This window comes from Phyllobates terribilis, unplaced genomic scaffold (genome assembly GCF_046119375.1).
Source record: "Phyllobates terribilis strain yellow unplaced genomic scaffold, ASM4611937v1 Scaffold_1__5_contigs__length_1240528914, whole genome shotgun sequence".
Classification (NCBI taxonomy): Eukaryota; Metazoa; Chordata; class Amphibia; order Anura; family Dendrobatidae; genus Phyllobates; species Phyllobates terribilis.
In genome coordinates, this window is record NW_027362761.1 from 830,226,047 (window position 1) to 830,250,847 (window position 24,801).

At 40.6% G+C, this 24,801-nt stretch overlaps 1 protein-coding gene across 5 annotated transcripts in view; it reads right to left on the reverse strand.

Moving 5' to 3' along the window:
* Positions 1-24,801, reverse strand: part of FAM13A (family with sequence similarity 13 member A) — a 246,068-nt gene that overhangs the window by 24,596 nt on the left and 196,671 nt on the right. For all 5 annotated transcript variants that reach the window (XM_073638068.1, XM_073638063.1, XM_073638065.1 and 2 more), the window contains exons 11-16: positions 21,606-21,647; positions 20,855-21,037; positions 17,328-17,511; positions 14,760-14,836; positions 12,766-12,808; positions 5,131-5,278 (exon numbers count right to left, since the gene is read on the reverse strand). In XM_073638068.1, the coding sequence (XP_073494169.1) occupies positions 5,131-5,278; positions 12,766-12,808; positions 14,760-14,836; positions 17,328-17,511; positions 20,855-21,037; positions 21,606-21,647 (677 nt within the window). The remainder of the gene's footprint in view (positions 1-5,130; positions 5,279-12,765; positions 12,809-14,759; positions 14,837-17,327; positions 17,512-20,854; positions 21,038-21,605; positions 21,648-24,801) is intronic.

The following is a 24,801-nucleotide window of genomic DNA, read 5'->3' on the forward strand; positions in this document are numbered from 1 at the left end:
TGACTGTCATGTGATCCTTTCTGTGACGTCCATCAGAGAAGATTGTCTTTTTCACTATATACAGCAATAATGTAATATTGCTGTATATAGTATAAGAGATCAAACAAACAACTGTAGTTTGAGTCCCCTTAGAGGACTAACAAATTAAAAAGTAGGAATATTTTAATATCTATCTATCTATATATCCCCCCCCCCAACAATGAAAAAATATATGTCATTGTGGCATCCAGAAGAGTCTGAACTTTCAAAGTATTTAAGCATATCGGTCAACACGGTAACAAGAAAAAAAATACCAGAATTGCATTTATACAGTTGCCCCAATAAACACCAAAAAGAAGCGATCACCCCAAAAATTGTATAAATAAAAAAACACCAGCTCGCCACACACACAAAAAAAAAAAAACCCACACAGCTCCACTGATGATAATATAAAAAAGTTACAGTTAAGTTTTACAAAATTCTGAATTTTTTTACGCCAATAATATAGTAAAGAATACTATACATGTTTGGTATCACCATAATTGTGCTGACCTGGAGAAAGAATCATGCTTCCAGGTCATTTTCATTCCACAGTAAATGGTGTAAAAATAAAACCCAAAAACCAGTGGCGGGATGGCATTTTTTTTCCCACCATTTAAAAGCTGTTAAGATTTTTTTTTTTACATTATTTCCTCACTCTATAATCTACATGGTAAAATAAATGGTCATTCAACATTACCTTTTGTCCCGCAAAAAACCCCAAGCCATCATACACTTATGTCAGTACAAAAAAAAAAAGTTATGGCCATTTAAAAAAAAAAATAAAAACAAAATGCAAAAACGAAAAATTGTCAGCAGAGGGAAGGGGTTAAGGGCTCCTTGATGCATACTGTGTGGGTCATTTCATATGCTGTTAATCTGCCCCAAATTCATGCCTGGGATATGAGCTGTTATTATAACCACCAGCGTTTAAATGCATGATATATAATATGCATAAAAACTAGGCCCATATTACTTTCACCTTTGTAAAATCAGATGCATATAGTCAAAATGGCACAAACCCTTCACTAAAAAGGAAGGGGTGAGGAGAATATGACTTTTAATGTGTCAGCTGCTGCGTTACTAGCACACCTACTGATCTCCAGTATATAGTCTTCCTGACAAAAGCAAAGAATAATGTAACATTTGTATACAACACACAGTTTTGTTTTTATACATTGGTATGCAGTATGTGAAAGTGTGCCATATTGGATCTTTAAAATCTGACAATTTGTTATTAATGTCTGGAAACACTATTCCATGAGCATCACAAGGAAACAGAACCCCATATTTTATTATAAATGAACGGTGGCAGCGTCGGACTGGGGTGCCAAGGCCCCACCATAACATTGACTGTGGGGCACCCACTGTTCAGATAGATGCAAATATTACGTTACCCTCATTCACAAATGTTCCTGTGTTTCTATATAATAATAAACTAGGTAGTTTATGAAATTAATGATTAGATGCTGCCTTTGTCTGTACATACTGCATAGTGTCTATTGTGCCAACTATTGTTCACATAGTGAGCCCGATCCTTCATAGGGGCCCACCGGGGACTCACCTGTCCCCCCAAGGGCCAGTCCGAGCATGAATGCTACACCAACTACATAGAATTTTTATTAGCAAATTCTATGTAAAGGTTGGCTCTGATCATTCCATCCGCCATTCTCTATGCATTTATATACAAGTCAGAGAAACAGCCAACCTTTACAATCATTCAATGTCCGGACGCCTTGACATGTGGAATGGAGGTCAGGGAGGTCCCCTACTGGAGACAGGTGCCTGAAATGTCTCTGATGGGAATACCTCTTAATAATTTACAAATGTACTAAGTGATGGCACAGCTAGCTTATCTCTTGATTTTCCATTTTTAGAACACCTTATTGTGTACAGCAGGCTTATATTGTATTACCGTTTATATTGTACACCTGTATTGTCCATGCCTGTTGTAAATAAGTAATGGAAGTAAACAACGCTTGTCCTCCCCAGCTTCTTCCCTAGTGACCTGCAAGGTCAGTACAGACAAGGACAGGATACAACATCAAGTAAATGTCGATTTAAAGCCTTGGGGAAATGTTTACAGAAACAAAAGGGCTGCCCACGTCTAAGGTCTTGTTAGCAAGGCACAATAATCAATGTAAATTGACAGATTTTTGCAAATATTAAAGGAGGACTCATGTCTCAAGAAAAGATGACTGTCTAAAAAGTGCTGGAGAGGGCAAGTACATTACTCCAACACATCAGTTTGGCAGGAGAGAGAGTCTGCAAACCACCAAGTATAATTACTTTACAAACTAGAATATATCTGTTAAGGTAAAGTAAGAGTGACAGCACAGTCACACAGAAAATCACTATGCATTTTCCCTTAGCTGCTATACTGCTTGCAGCAGAGGAGATGTTATATTGAAAAGCATTGCATTTTACAGTACACGGAGACGACAACTTGAAATGGTGCCCCAGCCTTTCTGTAAAAAGGAGGGAGTGCTGATGTACACCCACATAAGTTCGGTTACATTCTGTCAGCCTCAGCCACTTAAGGAGAAAAAGAAGAGCGTGCGACTGTTGTGCCATCTGCACAAATATGCTAAGTAGGCCGACAAGAATGCAGCCCAGGCAGGAGGACGACATGGGAATAACAGCCACATGCATCACAAAATGAGAGGGAGCGGCGAATCTGCAGAGAAAACTTTTCATCAAATCCTAGTCAATGGTATATACTGGGTCTTTTCCTGGCTAGATTTGTCCGTGTGCTATTGCTAAGGATTCATTGTTGCAATGTGAAAATGTGTGTCCTCCCAGTGTATTTATTTGCCATGGTAACCTTGAGCATTGGTGGCTGAGAAAACAATTGGAAATAATACGGAAATCTTCCAAGCCTAAAGAGATTAGCATGACTGGAGTAAACTTCTATGGAATGTGCGGCTCTTGCTTCCTACACGGACAGCACACAAATGATCCGCAGCGTCCGGCCTGGGTACAGTAGCGGGCAGCACACAATGGAAAAACACTGGACACCGGGGAGGGTAGGCCTGGCCTATAGAAATGCGCCCTAGCAGAAGTTGGCAATATTCAGATGCTCTTTTAATAAAGAAAAACTATAAAAAACAGAACGCTATCTGTTCCCAGCTTGCATTACATTTACATGTTATTCTATTTTCATCGGAATACGCCATTTGCTGAAAACAAAATCAGAACTGAAGTCATGGTCAAGAAAAAGACTGCGAACAGTGACTGCAAACAAAAAGTATCAAAGTATATATAGTAGACATATATTTCTAGCATGAGGGGATGCAATACATCATACACATAACTTATTGTTCCAACAGCAGATTGCTTTTTTCTGAGTATTCATCCCCTTAATACATATGTTTTCTAGGTTTTATCAGGTCATCTACTATCCTACCTGCAGATACTGCACAGAATGTATATAAACAGGAAAAAATAAAATGATGAACTTGTTGCCACCTATGAAAATTGCTCACTCATGACGCTCTTCAGACTGCTGGTCCATACACCTCTTATAGTACGTTGTCAACAAACACCATAGGGTTCTCAGGTCCGTATAACAGACCTGTGTTATCCAAGCAAGAGATTTCTAGCCTGGTTTTCAAGTGATACGTTGAATAACAGTGATGCAGATCACAGCGCCATAATGTGTGTGGGTGAAGTCTGGTGACAACTGTCATCCTCATGGGGAGCAGGTGCGGAGAAGTCTCCGGAAAGCTCGGTGCCCGTTGTGTCCACCTCTTCAGATTCCTACCCTGACTTTGTGAAGCCACGAACTGTATGCATTTAATATCTGAACTATCATATATCCACAAACGCCAGCACAATGTTCCGGATAAAATAAGGTGTTCTTTTATTGAGTCACCCACAAGATAAAAGCAGGCACAATCAATATGGAGAACAAAACTGAAGCATTCCTGACTCATAGATGGACTACTTTATCCACAACATTGTGCTGGCAATGGATTACTAATGAAGAGAAGTGTCCTATGGTGAGCTGACAAACTTTCTGGATCTTTTACAATACCTGAACTATGTTACATGGCTGCTGGTCTACTGTACACCATATGTAGTAGGAGAAATTAGCTCTTATTGCATTTTATTGGTGGCATTTACTGTTAAGTCCATACATTGTAATAAATTCTCAAGGTCAAGAGGAAAGTGAGTAGTAAACTATAAGGCGGTGTTCACACAAAGTAAATGTTGTGTTATTTTCTGCATGTTTTCTAAATGCTGTGATTTCTCTGCAGATGTCCACACCATAATATGAAATAGCAATTGTCTCTGGATATTGCATACACTTTGATGCATTGTTGTAGCACATTGTTTAATGGTGGTGGGTGGGGGGTTAGTACAGAAAAGCATTGATTATGTACTTAAAAAGGAGCTGCATTTTTTAATTTAGGTTTTTAGATGCTTTGTTTAAACTTCCTCATAACAGCCTATAGAGAAAATAATGCAACAAAAAAGGCACAGTTCAACGTCAAGCAGGAGATTTCATGAAAACACATCCACTTTGATTAAACAATTAAACGCAGTAGATTTTCTGCACAAAAAATGCAGTATGGTTAGGTTGACATGCTGCGGTAATTCTCTCTTGGCAGTAAAAACGCTGAATTCAAAACAACAATTTTTCAGCATTTTTGCAGATTTAAAAATGCAATAGTTTTCCAATTCAGTCAAGAAAAAGAACAAGTGTGTGCACAAAATTTCTGAGATCTCATAGATCTTGCTGGTACTGTAAAAATCAGCTTTTTATTTGCATAAAAAAGCGGAGACAAAACGCAAAGTGTGACTTCAGCCTATTAATGCTACATGGGTACATTGCTTGAATCAGGTGCTATAACACTTACTGAATGGAATATCTCGTCCATCCATGGACAATTTGTACACTGGTGATAAATCACTTTATTACAGAATATGAAATAAGGCATAGGAGTCTCCGAGCCTAGATTTACAACATGTACTGATAGATCAGCATGATGCTCTGCCAGGGACAATATATTCCTATACTCGCCTGCTTTACAGGTACAACATGGCATCTGTTAGCGTGAGGCCCAGAAACCCTTGAATACCCTAGCCATTCAGCCATGACTACCTTACCTTCCCAGTTGTTGTCATCACAAAGAGAAGTGAGGTCCAGGCGAGGAACCTCTGGGACAAAGCCCTCCTGACCAACATCAACCTCCAGGCTCCTTTGTGGCCGGATTTCAGAGTTATTCTGCTGCTCCTGAATCTTCATCTTCACAGTCTAAAGACAGAAATAAATAAATCCACTCAGAAGACAGCCTTCAGTAATAAAAATGAGCAGCACATTTCATGCAGCGGCAAACTCCTCACAATGCACAGGAGGGGAGCACAACATCCACAGCTCAATCTTGTCGCCTGCACCGCAGTGAATCCATGCTCTGTGACCCTCGCATGCCAATTGGTGAAATGATCTGTCTGAAGAACACAACGCCCCTCTGTGTGCCCTAAACTTTCCCTCTTTTCTCAAACCATCCGCTTATTCCGCTGCATCACTGTTATTTGTACAAATCCTCAGATTGGTCTTTGAGGAATTACCACTCCCTTTTGTTGACAGCAGCAATGACAAGAGAAAAAAAAAATCTGCACGTACAGTAATGTTCCTGCTGTTGCTAGGGCTGATGCAGCAACAAGCGCATTGCTGGACTCCCTCAGGCGAGAAGACCGAGCAGAAGACGGAGCACGGAAAGACAAGCATGAGATTCCCCCTCTCGCAGGTGCTGCTAAGCAGTTTCTGCCAAGCTAATCATGATCTGGGTGCAATGACTTCTCCTGTCCTGTGGGCTATGAGGAGGAGGGCACACTCTCCGTCTATTTATAGGGGAGCTTCGGGTATTGAGACAGCGCTGCTGAGCTTATACAGCCGGCAGTGGAGTTTGGCAACTCAGCTGGAAACAATACAAGTGCTGGGCTGGAGCCAAAATCACACAGCGATTGTACACTGGATAGCATGAGAGAGAGGAGTGTCGGATCACTCGGAAAACCTTGCCGCCTCTCAAGGATACAGTACAAGCAGCTTTAACCCCTAAAAGCCAGCACTTGTGCCAGCATGCAATTACCACCTTCTTCTCCGACATACATGCAGAAATTGATGGTAAATGTCATCAGTGGCACAATTTATTATATGTGGGGTAACAACATTGAAAACTAAAATAAAAGCAAGTGTAACAATTACATCTATTCAATATTATCTACTATATTACTGTAGCACCTGCTGTGGAGTCCTAGCATACAAACCAGAAGCAGATCATTTACTACACTGCAGAATTTATGGCACACAATTGTCATTACAGGGGTTTTCCACAACCAGGAAACAGACTTACCCTCCCCGGGACTAGCACAGAGTTTCCACTACTGCCCTGATGTCTGCTGTCAGTAGCTCTGACATCACATTGACAGCGCTGCAGCCAATCACTGAGCCTAGCGGCTCTGTCCAGTGGCACAAACCACAAAGCTCACTGATTGGCTGCAGTGCTGTAGACAAGAAAAGAGACTGAAGCATCTGCGGAGGTTCTGGCGGTAAAGCAGGTTGTTTGTTTTTAACTAATGGCGCCTGGACACACAATTTTCCTGAAAACATAAAACCTCTTTAACGAGGAACTATCTGCACAGGATTCCTGATAGGACACCAATGAAAATGTATAGAAGAAAAAAAGAAGTCATTCTCCCCTTAGCAATCCCTGCCGCGTCCAGATACATGTCCCTCAACAAGCCATCGTTCTAGCAGGAAGCACAGGGACCGAAGGCTGGCCAGGGAAGTGTCAGATGGGAGCCACAGGGATCAGTGAGGGGACTATTACTACTTTTATTTTTTTAAATAATTACAAGATGTTTTTACATTTTTTTGGTGGCTGAAAAACACCATAAACTATAAACATTGACCTTTATGTTTATGAAATTTTTCAATCTATTTAGTTTACTATCCAAAAAACAGTAACCAGTAAAAATGTCAGAATAATCAAATCATCATACATGTTGTCATGGTAAATAAACAGATAGAGATGATCACCGGAAGAACAGAATTAGAGCCAGAAGCTTGAGCGGTGTGCCCACCAGTGACCCAAGTGACATATTTTTGCTAGTGGGAAGTTTACAAGCTCTCCCAGCAGCAATCTCATACCGCACGTAGGAATGCAAAGGAATTTCACATTCTTTTGACTTCATAAAACCACCTAATACGATTTAGTGGATGTCTTTTGTATGCATTTCCAGTAAAATCTCCTTCTTTCCCTCTCAATGCCCTTCATTCATGTCAGATTCAGACCTTTTGCAGGGAAAGCACGCACAATCTACTTAGCAGATAATTAAGGAAAAAACAGATGATCTCAATTTGTAGTTTCAAAACAAAGTACCAAAAACACATTGTCACCATCATTAAGGACTCAAATCCTTCTACATCCCCAAGCAATGGGAGGGATATATCAGGTGCTCCTGCCTTTATGAGCCAACCCCTGATGAAAGCTTGTGCCAAAATGTTCATCAGGATGGAAGCCATTCCAGCCGGAGGAGACATTGGTGGGTATGTTACCGATTTGTGTGAATACCACCTATTTATAAGATTGGATTTAAGTGATTCTATTCTTGTGTCCACTCCTTCATCTTAAGTCACGCATCAATTGATCCATTCATTCGATGTATACAGTAATGAATGAACTTATTTTATGCATCGTTTTCATATATATACTCTGTGGCACAAGTCCAGTTCAGTCTTCGTAAACTCTTCTAGAAGACGATAGGGTGTGTACTTATTTTATGCAGCAGTTTTATATATAGTCCACAGCACTAGTCCAGTCCAGTCTTGATATTTATTATGTACTCTCACCGTGACTTCTCGTTTACTTATATTTTTACTATTATAATACATCTGTTGGGAGGGTCACCCTTTGTTCTGTGCAATGGGTTTTTTAACCAATTCACCTTTTTTGGGTATTTATATGGGTCAATAAAAAGTACTTATTTTTGTATATAAATTTTTATATACCGTACTTAATATTCATTATTTTTAACTGGATACTGTTATTAGTCATTCAGCTATTAAGTTACTTGTGTAAGTGGATCTGTTTCTGATAGCTACATCCCGAGCAATAGAGAGATTCTTCCCCTAAAATCATACACAACCATTATTAGTGCACCATGTTCCTTCCACTGCTTACTCAGGCTTCTACCCAGGACAATGCTTGTAAGTCTATGCAGGAGGCACTGTGGTTTATTGATACATGTACTTCAGAGCCTATAAGGGAGACCTGAAACTTAAAAGCTTAGAAAGTTACAAGGTCATAGTCACGAGGAACAAGAATTTTAAGTCTGGGGCCACAAGGACCAGTCAACTTCAGGGAAACCATATAGAATATCATTTCTTGTCCAAATTAGATCTGTCCTATGTCTTACTTCATGTAGGATGTTATTATATTAGAAGCAAAGGTAGAAAGGTATTTTTCTATTATGGAGCAGCTAGGGGAGGAGGACACAAAAAGCAGTAACAGCAGAGGTAAAACCTGATACAGTCTTCTCTTCATTGTGGCTGCTGCCTTTGTGTGTCTGTATGGAGAAACTCAGATTAACCCTTTACAGAAGGACCTGCGTCAGCACCCAGCAAAATCTAGGCGTGTTGGGGCCCATTGCATATGGGGTGGTTGAGGAAGGGGTCACTTGACCCGAATTTTCATGTTCATTTTTCATAACTTTCCATCAACTCAAACTATGAGGTGGAGGACATATGACTCTGCAAGGACGCTTTACAACACAGATGTCAAACTCTGGCCCGAAGGGTGATTATATTTGGCCTGCGACACCAGAACCATCACCACTATGTGGGGCCATTATTCTTTCATAGAGGACTATGTGGGCCCATTATTCTGTATGGAGGACTATGTGGGGCCATTATTCTTTCATAGAGGACTATGTGGGGCCCATTATTCTGTATGGAGGACTATGTGGGGCCAATTATTCTGCATGGAGGACTATGTGGGGCCAATTATTCTGCATGGAGGACTATGTGGGGCCCATTATTCTGTATGGAGGACTATGTGGGGCCCATTATTCTGCATGGAGGACTATGTGGGGCCCATTATTCTGCATGGAGGACTATGTGGGGCCATTATTCTTTCATAGAGGACTATGTGGGGCCCATTATTCTGTATGGAGGACTATGTGGGGCCAATTATTCAGCATGGAGGACTATGTGGGGCCAATTATTCTGCATGGAGGACTATGTGGGGCCCATTATTCTGTATGGAGGACTATGTGGGGCCCATTATTCTGCATGGAGGACTATGTGGGGCCCATTATTCTGCATGGAGGACTATGTGGGGCCCATTATTCTGCATGGAGGACTATGTGGGGCCCATTATTCTGCATGGAGGACTGTGTGGGGCCCATTATTCTGCATGGAGGACTATGTGGGGCCATTATTCTTTCATAGAGGACTATGTGGGGCCAATTATTCTGTATGGAGGACTATGTGGGGCCAATTATTCTGCATGGAGGACTATGTGGGGCCAATTATTCTGCATGGAGGACTATGTGGGGCCCATTATTCTGTATGGAGGACTATGTGGGGCCCATTATTCTGCATGGAGGACTATGTGGGGCCCATTATTCTGCATGGAGGACTATGTGGGGCCCATTATTCTGCATGGAGGACTATGTGGGGCCATTATTCTGCATGGAGGACTATGTGGGGCCCTTATTCTGTATGGCAAGCTATATGGGGCCCATTATTCTGTATGGAAGACAATGTGGGGGCCATTATACTGTATGGAGGACTATGTGGGGGCCATTATACTGTATGGAGGACTATGTGGGGGGCATTATATTGTATGGAGGACTATGTGGGGCCCATTATATTGTATGGAGGACTATGTGGGGCCCATTATTCTGTATGGCAGGCTATATGGGGCCCATTATTCTGTATGGAAGACTATGTGGGGGCCATTATACTGTATGGAGGACTATGTGGGGGCCATTATACTGTATGGAGGACTATGTGGGGGGCATTATATTGTATGGAGGACTATGTGGGGCCCATTATATTGTATGGAGGACTATGTGGGGCCCATTATTCTGTATGGAGGACTATGTGGGGCCCATTATTCTGCATGGAGGACTATGTGGGGCCCATTATTCTGCATGGAGGACTATGTGGGGCCTGTTATTCTGTATGGAGGACTATGTGGGGCCCATTATTCTGTATGGAGGCCTATGTGGGGCCCATTATTCTGTATGGAGGACTATGTGGGGCCCATTATTCTGTATGGAGGACTATGTGGGGCCCATTATACTGTATGGAGGACTATGTGGGGCCCATTATACTGTATGGAAAGCTAGGTGGGGCCATTATTCTGAATGGAGGACTATGTGGGACCCATTATTCTGTACGGAGGACATGCGCCGATCAGACGCCTCACTCCTGCCCCGGTCTCCGGCGAAGAGAGGCGCCGCAGCAATGCTCCTCCCGGTCAGGTAAGTATCTAAGTACGGCGCCGGAGATTGCGGTATGCGTTCAGTGTCTACGCATACCGCGATCTCCGGCGCCATACACTCCTCTTACCTGTAATGGCTGGATGCCTGCTTCTGTCTGGAGCCAGACTGCGCGTCACGCATGCGCAGTCCATAAAGGCTTCAGACAGAGATACGCATCCCCCGTTAAATTATAGATACTGGTTGGCCTGCGACTTTGTCCAAGTTTTTCATTTTGGCCCTCTGTGTTTGAGTTTGACATCCCTGATTTAGAAGGTTCATCTGCATTTAGAACGTGGAGCAGCAGAAGTAGTGAGAGGCAAACTCAATCTCTGCCTTTCTAATCATTTACACAGAGCTGAACGAGAACAATGTGAATAGTTTAAGAAGCAGTTTTGGTGCTTCCGCTAACAGTCCGGGACTCAGCAGACCCAGGTGAGCTCTACAGCGCACCTGAAAGGCTGAATTCGCCCTGTAACTGGGGCTAAAATGTAAGACCCAGCTACAGGGCAAGTGAGCAATGAAAAAAAGGGAATTTAAATGTAAAAGTGTCCCCTAGAGGGAAAACGGCTTAGTCTTGAACTAGTTAATATGGGCTTAGGGTCCATAAAAGTAAGTGTTCTCTGCACTCTTTGCTAGGGCTATGCTCATAACACATTTAGGACTCATTCAGACATCTGTTTTTCAAGTATGTATTCTATGAATATTTTTCAAGGATAGAACACGTACCCAATATAGTCTATGGTGCTGTTCATATATCGGCATTTTTAAGCAGACCACGTGTCCACAAAAAAATTTACATAGACATGTCTATTTTTAATCAGAGTCACAGATCAAAATCATCCATACAAGTCTTTGGGTCTATAAAATTACTGACAACACACAGATGTCATGCAATGGGAAGCAGAAGCTTTGCAATTTTTTTTTTTTTCATACAAAAAAATCACTGATGGTAAAAACTGACACTGACCAAATACAGATGAAACTTGGATCTAAAACACTGTTTTTATCATGTACAATACGTGACAAAAATAGAAAGTCTGACTGAGGCCCTAGGTGCCCTAACGCACATATTGGGAAGTGTGTAATAATGCCTCTGACGGTTGTCATTCACCATCAATTGCCTGCAGTTTCCGTGTGACACACAGCAAAAAGGGGCCCACTGTTGACTAAAAGGGCCCCCATAAACACGGAGTTGACTCTGCTTTATACACAACTGTCTCCTCCTCTTGGGAGAGTAACCCTTTTAAAAGCAGCTATGTCCTCATCTTGCAAATTAACAAACACAGCTCAGCTAAAGCAGCGGGGTCCACCTCCTTTGGCCAAGCTGCATATTACAAATGAACATGTTAATACATGGCTGATAAGGAAAAATATTCTTTATTTAGTAATATTCAGGGTCCTGACAAGAGAAGAAATTTTAGCCCGATTTGTTGCCCATTGGGATGCATTGGTGAAATAAAACACTATGCTTCTATTTCACTTTCTGTGAATTTATGATAGAAATAGGTGAATGGATTCTCCCAGTTCTCACTCCCAACTGCATAGGTGACAATAGCAGCAACCTGGACCAAGACCTTGAACATTTTGCTGCTGTAGGATCTTAGAGATATATGCAAAGTTCAACTTTTAGCCTGTGGGTGGCGTTCTCCTTTAAAGCCTTCAAACTTTATCACGGCTCTGAGGTGCACATATCTGTCAACAGTAGTGCCGTGCTCTGAAAAATGTTAGTGGCATCCAGTGAGCTTACAAAATCAGCAATGACTGAGAATGGGCTTATTAAATATCCATAATTCTATACAATATTTTATTTTAAAGACTGCTCTGACAGAAATACTTTAGATTAATGCTAAAAAGTTGCCCGACAACCTTGTTGTACACCTTCCAAGAATTCATTGAGGGCTAAATTCTTCTAATTGGATAGCAATGAATAGAGTCCTGACCACGGCTTCTAATACCTAGTCACTCTGAAGGTCACTCAATGTATAGATACCATAAGGATTCATCTGATTTACCATATTAGTGCTGTTAAATTAACTGCTGGATATATTTATGGCACAATTTTGTTGCCACTAGCTTTGATAAAAACCTGCAGTGTTTTAAAAAGATCACAACTGCCAAAAAGTAAGTCACAAACTGCGGCAAAAGCTACACAATTAAATACAGCCTAAAAGCATTTGGCGGGGAGTTATTGCGTCTGGCTCCGGTCCAAAGCGTCTGTAGTAAAACCAGATTAATAAAACAAAATCTTACCGGTGGAAGTCGCAGACTTTCCTTGTCTTGTTCATTCTCTTTGCTGCAGGAAAGGGAAAATAAGATCAAGACTATAAACTTATATTACAGGAAAGAAAACAGAATTTACAAACAATGGCCCCAATTCATCAAAAGGCTTTGGGCAGAATTCTGGGGTAATCTGGTTTTAAAAGTCACAAGTTTTTCACTCTTTCGACACTTCCAGCTTTTTTGATAAGTGGGTGGAGCTTCATAGGGAGTGGGCGTGGCCAAAAGCAGTTCGCAAATCCATTATTAATGACGAAAAACGCACCAAATTAAGGGACGGACTCTTCTTAATAAATTTGCCGTATCTTTCTCCAGTGCACTCTTCATCAGGAAAGTGTCCCAAACAGTCTTGATGAATTGGGGACAATCAGTATACGCAAAGAGCAGTGCCAGTTATACAAACCTTATGTTCACCTTTAAATATTTTACATGCGATATAACCAAATTAAAAAGTTATGAAAGTTGCCATTGAAAACAGTTGAAAATGTGTCCTGTAGATAGATACGCAACTAACTGAGTAGCTCAAACCCCGTAATGCAGCGTTCATGATGATGACTGTACAGTGCCTGGTGTAAATGAGCACAGAAAGCTTTGTATAACCACTAGGCCAGCAAGGAATCCTGGGAAACTGATTGAGTCTAGTGAAACAGTGAATGTAGCTCTGAGATTCCGGCTATAATTTGGGGACAGCAATGTTACTCAATTTTTATGGCTCTCTTGGATCCATACCTAGGATTAAAAATGAATCCATCATGGATCAGTTAAAAACAGCAGCTTTGAAGCAAATGAGAACAGTGCCCAAACTAACTTCTCACTTAGGCTCTGTGCACACTTATCTGGAATATGCAGCAGTATGGCATATGTGATCACGGTGTGCCAGATACCTAGCCTGATGGCTGAATATGACAGCTAGGAGAAAGGACAACCCTTGAAGTGAGATGTTTTTTTGCAGACCATTGTTAGATGCAGTTAAATTTGTTGAAATGGACTGAATCTGATGGCTCTGGGGATCAAACATGTAACACATGTAAAATGAACAGCAGTGCTACCAAAATCAGGCTAGTCATACGCCATGGTTTTGCATGTTACAGCTGTACATTTTTTTAGTATGACCCCCTTAAAAAATGGATTCATTGTGCAACTGCTGCATTTAATGCAAGCATATCCGTTCTTTTTTCATACGTATTTGTTGCATCCATTTTTTTAAATAAAAGTGGCATATAGAAGCACTAACAAATAATGTTATTTAGGAAAAAAAAAAAAAGTTCAAAATTATGGATATGAAAACTTAAAGGGGTTTTCCATTTTTAGAGATGTTGTCCCCAAATGTTTGCAAATATATAACATAACAAATATAGATGTAGATGGCACGAGTCGCTAAGCTCAGTGATTGGCTGCAGCAGGTATATGTGCGAAAGTTGTGATGGCACCGCTGCAGCCAAAACACACAAGACTGGCTAGCAGTAGCAGGTGTGGGCGCTGGGACACGGAGGAGGGTGGGGAGTTGGGATGAGCACTATCGGTAATTTTACATGTCAGCCAATTTATTGGGACCATTTTTGTAACGTAAAAAAACTCCTTTTAAGGAAATAAGACTTCCCTAGACATTAGGTATACACGTAGCTTCTTCTGCATTTCCTAGGATAGTTAAGAACAGCGGAATTCACTATTTTGATCCTACAATAATAATAAAAAAACAAAACCACACAACACGTTAGGTTATAGGCTGAGCTTGATGGACTTAAGTGTATCTTCAATCTAAAACAAAACATAATAAATGGATCCAAATGGAAATATCACATTGAATTGGACAACGTGAGCCAGATCTGCCTGCGATCTGCAGATACATCTCATGTCTATGGCCAGCTTTTCAGATATCAGATATTTATTTCTCAATGTAGTTCTGAAGGGGATAATGGGGAATGTATTCCCTTTTCTGCAGCTTTCTAGAACAGTGCTCTTCATACCTTCCCTCTGACAAAACCTCCATGCCGCTGAACTCCTGTCTGTCCACACTCCTGGAGGTGACAAAGTTTTCTGTGTTCTGGAACAAAAATGGTGACATAAAAAGAAAACAAAATTAAGCTAAACATCTTTATGTGAATGTCAAATTTCAGTATTAAAAAGAGTAAAATAAAATACATCAGCATTAGATCAAAGTAAAATGAGACTTGTGCATCTTATAAATTTTGACCACAAAAGTGGGATATGAAAATCATAAGGGCAAACGCACCAGAAACCAAAAGTAATAACAATCAACCACCCATAATATCTTACAGTCTTGGTGTAAAAAGCAGTAAAAGTAGTTGAAAAAAAATGCATACCATATGATCAACACAGATTATTTCTAATGTGCAAATAATCGTTTTTATTCACTTTTCATTCTAGAATAGGGAATGTATGAGTAACAAAACGATGGGAAGATTTAGTAAAACTGGTACAAAGCAAAAAGGAACTATGTGCTCAGCAACCAATTTAATTCAAAAGGGGTCTCTGGTAAAGAGCTGGACTCTGATCTTCCCCAAAGTATCTGTCACTTGTGTGATAATAATGTATAGCTTTTTTTTTCCTTCAATCCCGACCGGAGTCTTGGGTCTGTAGAGGTGATTAATCTTTCTGTCATCTACTTAGGAATTTTCTGATTGTTACATAGTGTTCTAGAAACTTTGTGGGAACATCAGTACAGTACTTTACATTCACTGTGTGCTTTATATATCATAAGCTACGTAGCAAGGCTCGATAAAGGGTATGATATTGACTTTTAGGAATGCTAGCCCCAATAGGCAGCATTAGAGTTCTAGACCTCTTCCTCACTGAAGAAGATATTTTTATCTTTATTTCAGAACAAAATGCAGTTGAGCCTGTGTTTCATCGGCTGGATTACCCCATTGTATATAATGCTACTATAGTTCTTAAATTGGGCAGTTCCCTTCTACATTCATTTTAGGCAACATTGTCCCTTTAATAATGCACCAATAATGCGAAACCTTAATGTTATTGCTCCTGGATTCCCGTCTCCTGTTGCATTTACAGTTTTAAAGGGAATCTATAACCAGGTTAGATTATAGAGACCCTGATTCCAGCGATGTATCACTTACTGGGGCACTTGCTGTACTTTTTTATAAAATTACCGTTTATCTGCTGAGATCTACCAGTTCTCTGAATGCTGATTGGCACTGATTGGCAGATTTCTGCCTATGCACAGTGTACACAAAGCTGAAAATCAGCAGTGTAGGCAGGGTTATACAGAGATCATGAATATGGAGGACTACATGGCAGCAGGTTTAGTAGTCCACTGGTGATAATACCATGCTGATAAAAAAAAGGTGATTTTATCAAAACTACAGCAATCAGCCCATTAAATGACACATTGCTGGAATCAGGGTCTGCACATCATGCTGCTTCAGATTAAGTGGCAAAAACCTGGTAACAAATTCCTTTTAAGATTAGCTATCTATTGATAGGAAATAATAATTAGGTGTCACCTAACAATGGAAATACAGAATCACACTTTGTTTGCATTTATTACATCTGTCTCATTAATTTATTCTTGCAATCCCCTGTAAATCTTTTTTTCTTTCTAATGAATGTATTTTATAAACTACATTAATGACATGTCGTAACCACGACCAGGGCATAGTAAAGGCTATAGAAAAATCATAGCCGCATTAGTTAGATCTAGAATGCAAGAGGACATGGAAACAGGGTTTCTAAACTAAAAGCAAATAATGATTTACGCTAGTCATTTAGAGAACCCAGATTTTTATCATGGACATGCAACTGCAGTTTGGTACCAAGTCCTGTACTGCACATTTTCCCAAGCATGTGCCCCTGCTGACTGTAATTACATAATTTATGATCACATCTCATCTTCAGCTCTCAGTCATTATTTGTCTCTGACAGTTCAGAACAATTTGTGCTTTGCCTTGGGTTGTAGTAGCTGACAAAAACATCTCTCCAATTGCTAGCAGTGACATTATGTGGTTAATACAACCAAGGCCTTAAGACAGTTCTAAGAAAAAGACTTTATCAAAGAGAAAAAGTACTCTTGAAAATTAATCAACACTTATAGACCTTTTTCAGATCAAGTGAAAAACAAAAATGGCAAAGTTTAATATGGCAACATTTCTTCGCCCATATGACAGCTGCAAGTCCTGGAATAAGAGCAGGACTACCTATGGGCTGCTGCAGACATCTATGCAAATCGGTCTGACCATGAACTGGCCAAAAGTCTCCAGACCAGAGCACGACAGCACCATAGATGTCTATGAGCTGTGACGCTCAGGACAGGAGAGTCACGGTCAGTCCATGCATTGCGGTCTGTTTGCACAGACGACTGATAATGCCCCAATGACTGCATCATGGATAGTAAAACACACAGTTGGGCCAGGACGTGTGGACCTAATAAGGGAGCAGTAAGGTGCCCATACTACATGGTGCGAAAATGCCTTATAAGCAATCTACTTGTTCAGTCTACTTGTATTAGCAATTATTTTCACAAAATTATCCTAGCCACAAGACCTTGTACCACCTACCAATGTGCTGTCCTGATTGTCATTGAGCTCGGACAGCTTGCTGCTGGACTTCTGTCTCTTTGGTTTGCTTCTTTCTTCTATGTATCCAGAACAGTTCTCTTGAAGCTTCTCCCCTTCCTGCATCAGGCCACAATCTTCTAGGCTCCCACAGCCAGATGGGATATTTTCTTTGTTAATCATCTCCCTAAAAACACCAAATAGTAAAGTAAAACATGTGATCATAGCTAAAGAGTCTTCAGTACGAATGGTCATCAGAAAATATTCAGCAACAATAACTAAAAGCGGGGTCAGTCTAGAAGGTGGAGGGCAAGCCAAAAAGGGAAGAAGAGAATCTAGGATGGCAAAGCCTCCCAAATCATGAGGACAGTGAAACAATTTGCTCCTCTGTCACTAAGAACAATGAAGCACAGTCCTGCAATCTTTATTGTGGCTGCAAGGGGAGATACCATGGAGCTTCTTAGGGCCCCGTCACACTAAGCGATGCAGCAGCGATCCCGACAACGATACGACCTGTCAGGGATCGTTGCTGCATCGCTAATACATCGCTGGTGAGCTGTCAAACAGGCAGGCTCACCAGCGATCAGGGGAGCAGCGATATCGTGGAAAGAATCGTTCCACGATGTCCTGCTCCCGTTACCAGCCTGCTGCAAGCAGGAGCAGGCTGGTAACTATGGTAAACATCGGGTTACTAAGTGCGCGTGTGCCCCTAGTAACCCGCTGTTTACCATGGATACCACTCTGCTACGGTGCGCGGGAGCCTCCGTGCACCGTAGCAGAGTGGTATCCATGGTAAACAGCGGGTTACTAAGTGCGCGCGTGCCCCTAGTAACCCGATGTTTACCATAGTTACCAGCCAGATCGTTGGTCCCGCTGGTCACACACAGCGATGTGTGCTGGCCAGCGGGAGGCCAACGACCAAAAAATGGTCCAGGACACTTTGCAACGATCAGCGACCTCACAGCAGGGGCCTGATCGTTGCAAAGTGTCACACACAGCGACATCGCTGGTGAGGTCGCTGGTGAGTCACCAAAACCGTGACTCAGCAGCGATATCGCTAGCGATATCGCTATGTGAGACGGGGGCTTTAGAGACGACTGTAGGATTGGTACCATGCGTGATCAAGTGGATGAAGGTATATCTCAACACTGTTACATGAATCTCCATTATAATGCAAAGGCATAGCGTTAACACACATTTATTTTGCAGTACATTGGTGTGTATTGCTTGCCTCCGTCAACACTTTCTTCTTTGATGTGGTGGTGTATAGCATGAAGGCCATGGGACTGAGCATCACTGCTTTGCCTCAATGAGCGCCTATAATGTTGCTAATCAGTCTCAAAATCAGCAGTAGTAACTAGTCATTACGAAGACTTGGCTTTACTTTAAAAAAACACACAGGAGGTCTGAGAATAGATGAATAGAAAACCATCCTATTTATCTCCATGGGACTGCTCTTGGGAAGCCAGGCAGGCAGCTGCTATAACTGCACAACCAATGCGCTTTCGTGAGAGGTTGCCCTAATGTACGACCCAGGGCTGTGGAGTCAGTAAGCAATACCACAGATTCAGACTCCTCAATTTCCCGGACTTCCAACTCCACAGCCCTGCCTCACTACTGAGCGTGTACATAAAGTGCAGCACAGATTCATCTCACTACTGAGCGTGTACATAAAGTGCAGCACAGATTCATCTCACTACTGAGCGTGTACATAAAGTGCAGCACAGATTCATCTCACTACTGAGCGTGTACATAAAGTGCAGCACAGATTCATCTCACTGCCTCACTACTGAGCATGTACATAAAGTGTAGCACAGATTCATCTCACCTAAAAGCAGAGATCCTTACATCAGGAACAGAACAGACATTTATAGGACATTTCATAACTTTCCCAAATTCTTATGAAAACATTTACAACACAGACTGCATTGTACTAATGAACCCAATTTATTATATATTTTAGGAGTCTGAGTTGGTCCATTTTATACCGACTCCACAGCCCTGGTACGGCCACCATAACTGTACCATCGGTGGCAGTAATCAAGGGGACAGCTCTATATACAGGTCAGGAACTTTAAATCAATATGAATAATAAAAGAAAATTGTATAAATGTATTTTGGAAATGTTAACTGTGCAAATGTCTCCAGAATTACAGATGTTTTTTTTTTACATGACATATTCTGGAAGTAAATGGAGTGTGATGACAAACGTAAAAAAAAACAAAAACAACAAAAAAAAGACAATTTTTCAAATCAGTAATATAGAAATATCCCTTTAATATGCTTTCATGCTTTTACGGTCATGAACAGTATGCTAATCAGCCTTGAAACATCACTGGTTTATGTGTGCAGAGAAGGTGGTGACAAGTCTCTTTAGTCTGTATTTTATTCCTTTTTCATGAATGAAGGTGATGTGAATTTTATCCAGTTTTTCTCAAACGACCTGAACACAGACCACATACACACCTCTAAATAGCGGTGCATACTGAGAACACAGTCCAGGGGCCTCATTGATTTTAAATGGTAAATGATTTGTATGAAGGTCAAGGGTAGCTGTATTTATAGGGAACAAAACATTCCTAAGTCAAGGGCACTGAGAGGAATAATTTTAGATTATAATTCTAGACAATACCACCAATTCATTCCGTGCTTAAACAAGAACAAATAGTGATTATTTAGCTAGAAAGATTATGAAAGAACAGAAAAGTGGGATGAAGACTGGCTTGACTTACTGGGAAACAGAAACATACTCAATCAGTGCCCATGTACATTACAGGAGATCCCATAACATGATATTGTACACGGCAAGCACGCTCCAGCTCTTCACAAAACTTACCTTCTCTACCTATAACATATTAGAATGCAATGTACAACCAGCACGTAAGGCCTCAAGCCCAGTAAGCACATTTTTTTTATGGTGGATAGGGTCAAATATATGCAGTAAATGGATAAATGATTGGGCGTTTAAAGGAATTTCTGATGAGATCACTATCAGTACAGTACAATCAAAGTACCTAAGCCAACATTTTGAGTTCACCTTTGGTGGTAGTGGCATAGGCAGTATAAATGTGGCATTTACTGATAATTTATAGGTAGAAATTTACAGACTGCCTGGAGTGAATGTTTATAGTAACATCTGCCTTTTCTTAAAGAGAATCTGTCAGTAGGTTTTTGCTATGTAATCTGACAGCAGCACGAGGTAGGGACAGAAACCCCGATTCCAGAGATGTATAGTTGACATTACTGGGTGCAGCAGTTATGATAGAGTCACACCCACAGAGAGCTGCTAATCAGTTCTGGGGATGTGGCTGGACTAAGGTGCACAAGGCCAGTTGTCCTGTAGTGATAATCTCTTGCTGATAAAACAGTCAGCAAAATACAGCGTAGTAAGTGACACCTCGCTGTAATCAGGGTCTCAGCCCCTACATTATGCTTCTCTCAGATTATATAGCAAAACCTTCTCACAGATTCCCTTTAAGGAATTTAGCTGTTAATACAATCCTCGGTGTGACGTGCAAGTGGTTCCTTACATGTCTCTGGGCTTTTTCCTGCCCTCATCCTGCTCTTTTAAATGTCTCCTCCTCTGTCTTGCAGACAGGCTCGTCGAAGGTGATGACGTTCCGGACTCCGATTCCTCTGAACTTTGACTTCCAGGGCCAAGTACGTCAAAAAGATGTTGCTCCACGGCAGTCCTGATTGTTCTTTCCAAGAGTCTGTGAAGAGCGGAAAGGATGCTGTAGTAGGCGCAAATCTAGAGCTGAGGTTTTCTGTAGCAAATAAAATATTGCCCCATGGTTGTATCCAAGTCCTCTCATGGAGAGAACAGAACGCTATCTCAGGTGCTCAGAAGAAATCCCAGCAGTCTGCCAAATGCAGAGATTAGTGGGGCTGCCAAAATAGTGAATCCTACCCCAAAGAGCTCATGTTATTAATGAAGAGGGGCTGAGTCTGTAAACTGATCGCAAATCTATTTTTAAAAGATTGTCTTGCAGAGTAATTTGATAGTAGAAGCTTAAACTATTAATTAATATTTCAAGCACACTACTGAGATAAATGGATAGATGCCACAAGAACGTGTAATTAGAGAAAGGTAAAAGCAACAACATAAAAAATGAGCAGGTAAACAATACATAAAATGTAATACCCTAAAGGACTGAAGAGGGGCAGTTTAAAGAAATGAACTGTGACATACAGTAACAGAGAGCACAGTTGCAGAGATAACCACAGCCCTGCTGTGACATCTAGTTTTTCACACCAAAAACACAGAACTTAGTGACTTACTCTCGACCGGCAGGGACGGTGCTGACTTGGGCCACGTGACCACTAGAGAAAGAAAACAAAAAGAATAGTTGCATTAAGGGGCATAGTTCTGCCAAGTTCAGCACTCAGAACCATGGTGAAGAGGAAGGAGCCTTGTTTGTTTCCTTATTCCACGGTTGCATCATCTCCAAAAGTGGATTAGAATGTGATCCTCTGTCTAATCCCCACACACACCATGCAAACTGCTTTCAAACTGAAGTCATCCCCATGATAGCATAATGAGATTGACTCCAGGGCAGTAAATGAGCGTGTCATTTCACAAGAATGCAGCAATGCTTCTTTAGAAGATGGTCATTGACTCAAGTATGGCAGCAGGGACCTTACTACCTGGCCAGTAAGGGCTCTTGTGTATGGAGGAGTATGATTTGTAAAAAGGTAAAGAGATAAAGAACAGAAACCACATATACAACTATGAGAGCTTTCACTAATATTAAATGCAGCAAAATATTAATGTATTTGAGGCCAGTTGTTCGCCTGAAGGATAGATCCCCACCTCCCAAAAGAAAAGAAGAATTACAATAAAAGCACATTTAAAGGAAAGCTATCATCTGAAAATTACCTATTGTTTAAGTCAGGTCTTTATACTACATGTATTTTGAAAAAATAAATGTTGCCAACTTATTAACCGTATCATGATCTTTATTTAACAAAAAAATACATAGTAATCTTGCAATTTTCATACAGGCCACTGGGCTCGTTATCAGTAAAGGCATGATTACAATGACAGGTAACACCTCTCTACACAGCTGGTAACACAGCACCCATCATCCACACTAGGTGATGTCACAGCTCCTTATACCATGACCCTTGCACATGCTCATTAGATGCTTCAATACAAAAGACAGAGTCGTGGTCTGACCATTGGGGCTAATGTACGGTACTTGTATTGTTAACAGAAAGAAAATGTAAACCCCAATGGCCAGTGTGAAAATTGGAAGAGTTCTATTTTTTTAATTTTAAATACAGATTGCTATATGTTAAAACCAACCAAAATTATTTAACATACACTGCTTTAAACAATAGGTCATTTGCTGATGATAGCTTCTTTTTAAAGGCTTGTTACAAATTTCTAGGGAATATTAATCTCTTTTTTATAATGTGTAATTTTACTTCTTTGATTTGTCAAAATATCATCAAGAGAAAACCATGAAAATGACCTTGTTACATAAAATAAATAAACACGAAGACAACTACACATAAAAGGTTAACTGCGTTCCTAAACAAGTGGCGTCTCAAGGGAAAGATGTGTCCAATCTCCGGGGATATTCGAAGAGTTCTGTTCCCTCACACAAATCCTACGTGACTTCACCACTATTATTAAAGTTGATAATAAACAGACGTTATCTGCATTTACAAATCTGCACCGGAGAAGAATACAAGTCAGACTTACCAAAATCTGAATTTCCCGCATAATACATCAAATAAATCAGGCAGTAACAGGCAGTGAGTACATGGCACAATTCCATTATATAAAGAATGTGTCATGTTAATAATTTACTCTACAGGTAATAAGGCAATCAGTGGAATACTGTAAGCTATACGTTAAAGAACACAAGCTGCTACGTTCAACCTGACATGCTTCGAGTGTTTCTATACCATTTGATTGGGTTGATGGACCCTTATGTAAAATGTGGCAACAACACATCATATTAACATACTGGCACTCACATGAAAATACAAAAAGTCTACTACTTCTTCACACGTTGCAGATTTGGAGTGTTTTTGCCATGCAGATTTAACCTGAAGTGTCATGCACACGTTGCTTATATTTAACTTGCAGATTTGCTGTAGAGAATAATCTGCATCATGTCAGTTCTCTGTGCGTTTTTCACCAATGACTTCACTCAAATTAGTCAAAAACACAGAGCAAAGAGCTGCAAGAAATGGTGCAGAAACTTCTGCATCCATTTACTCAACGTGTGCACGTAGCCTTACCCTTAGATCACCTGTCAGAGGCCTCTAACCCAGCCAAACCAGTGCTCCTGCTTTGCACTGAAGAGGGGAAAACACCACGAAACATGTGTCTGCAAGAAGGAGGATCAGGTTTCTTATCCCAAGTCATATGGGTAGACACTTTAAAGGCTTCATATCTGCCGATAGGTAGCACTACAATTTCTGTCCTCTTCTACTCTGAAAAGGATATTTGCATATTTAAATTCCCAGGGGAGCAATGCATGGCTTATAAGTTTCCTTACACTAACTAGCATAATACCAACCAGAATAAAGGGGTAGCAAGACGCCCAGCCCACTCTGTTTTGTATCACATATTTTGTACTTTCTTGTCCCTGGTGCCACTCACTAGTATCTACCATATTCTTCTATATATATTTATGTTATGATTTATATTGTATAGGCATGATATCATTCCTTGGGGTTTTAATCTGCTCTGCCCCATTTTCTTTACATTGTGTGGATTCTTTGAATTATATTTTACTAATATCTTTTCAATAAAGTATGTGACTTTTAATACCATTGGTCGGTCATAGTCATGCCTTCTCTGATAGGCTATTACATACAGTACAGACCAAAAGTTTGGACACACCTTCTCATTTAAAGATTTTTCTGTTATTTCATGACTATGAAAATTGTACATTCACACTGAAGGCATCAAAACTATGAATTAACACATGTGGAATTATATACTTAACAAAAAAGTGTGAAACAACTGAAAATATGTCTTATATTCTAGGTTCTTCAAAGTAGCCACCTTTTGCTTTGATGACTGCTTTGCACACTCTTGGCATTCTCTTGATGAGCTTCAAGAGGTAGTTACCGGAAATGGTCTTCACTTCACAGGTGTGCCCTGTCAGGTTTAATAAGTGGGATTTCTTGCCTTATAAATGGGGTTAGGACCATCAGTTGTGTTATGCAGAAGTCTGGTGGATACACAGCTGATAGTCCTACTGAATAGACTGTTAGAATTTGTATTATGGCAAGAAAAAAGCAGCTAAGTAAAGAAAAACAAGTGGGCAAAGCAGTCATCAAAGCAAAAGGTGGCTACTTTGAAGAACCTAGAATATAAGACATATTTTCAGTTGTTTCACACTTTTTTGTTAAGTATATAATTCCACATGTGTTAATTCATAGTTTTGATGCCTTCAGTGTGAATGTACAATATTCATAATCATGAAAATACAGAAAAATCTTTAAATGAGAA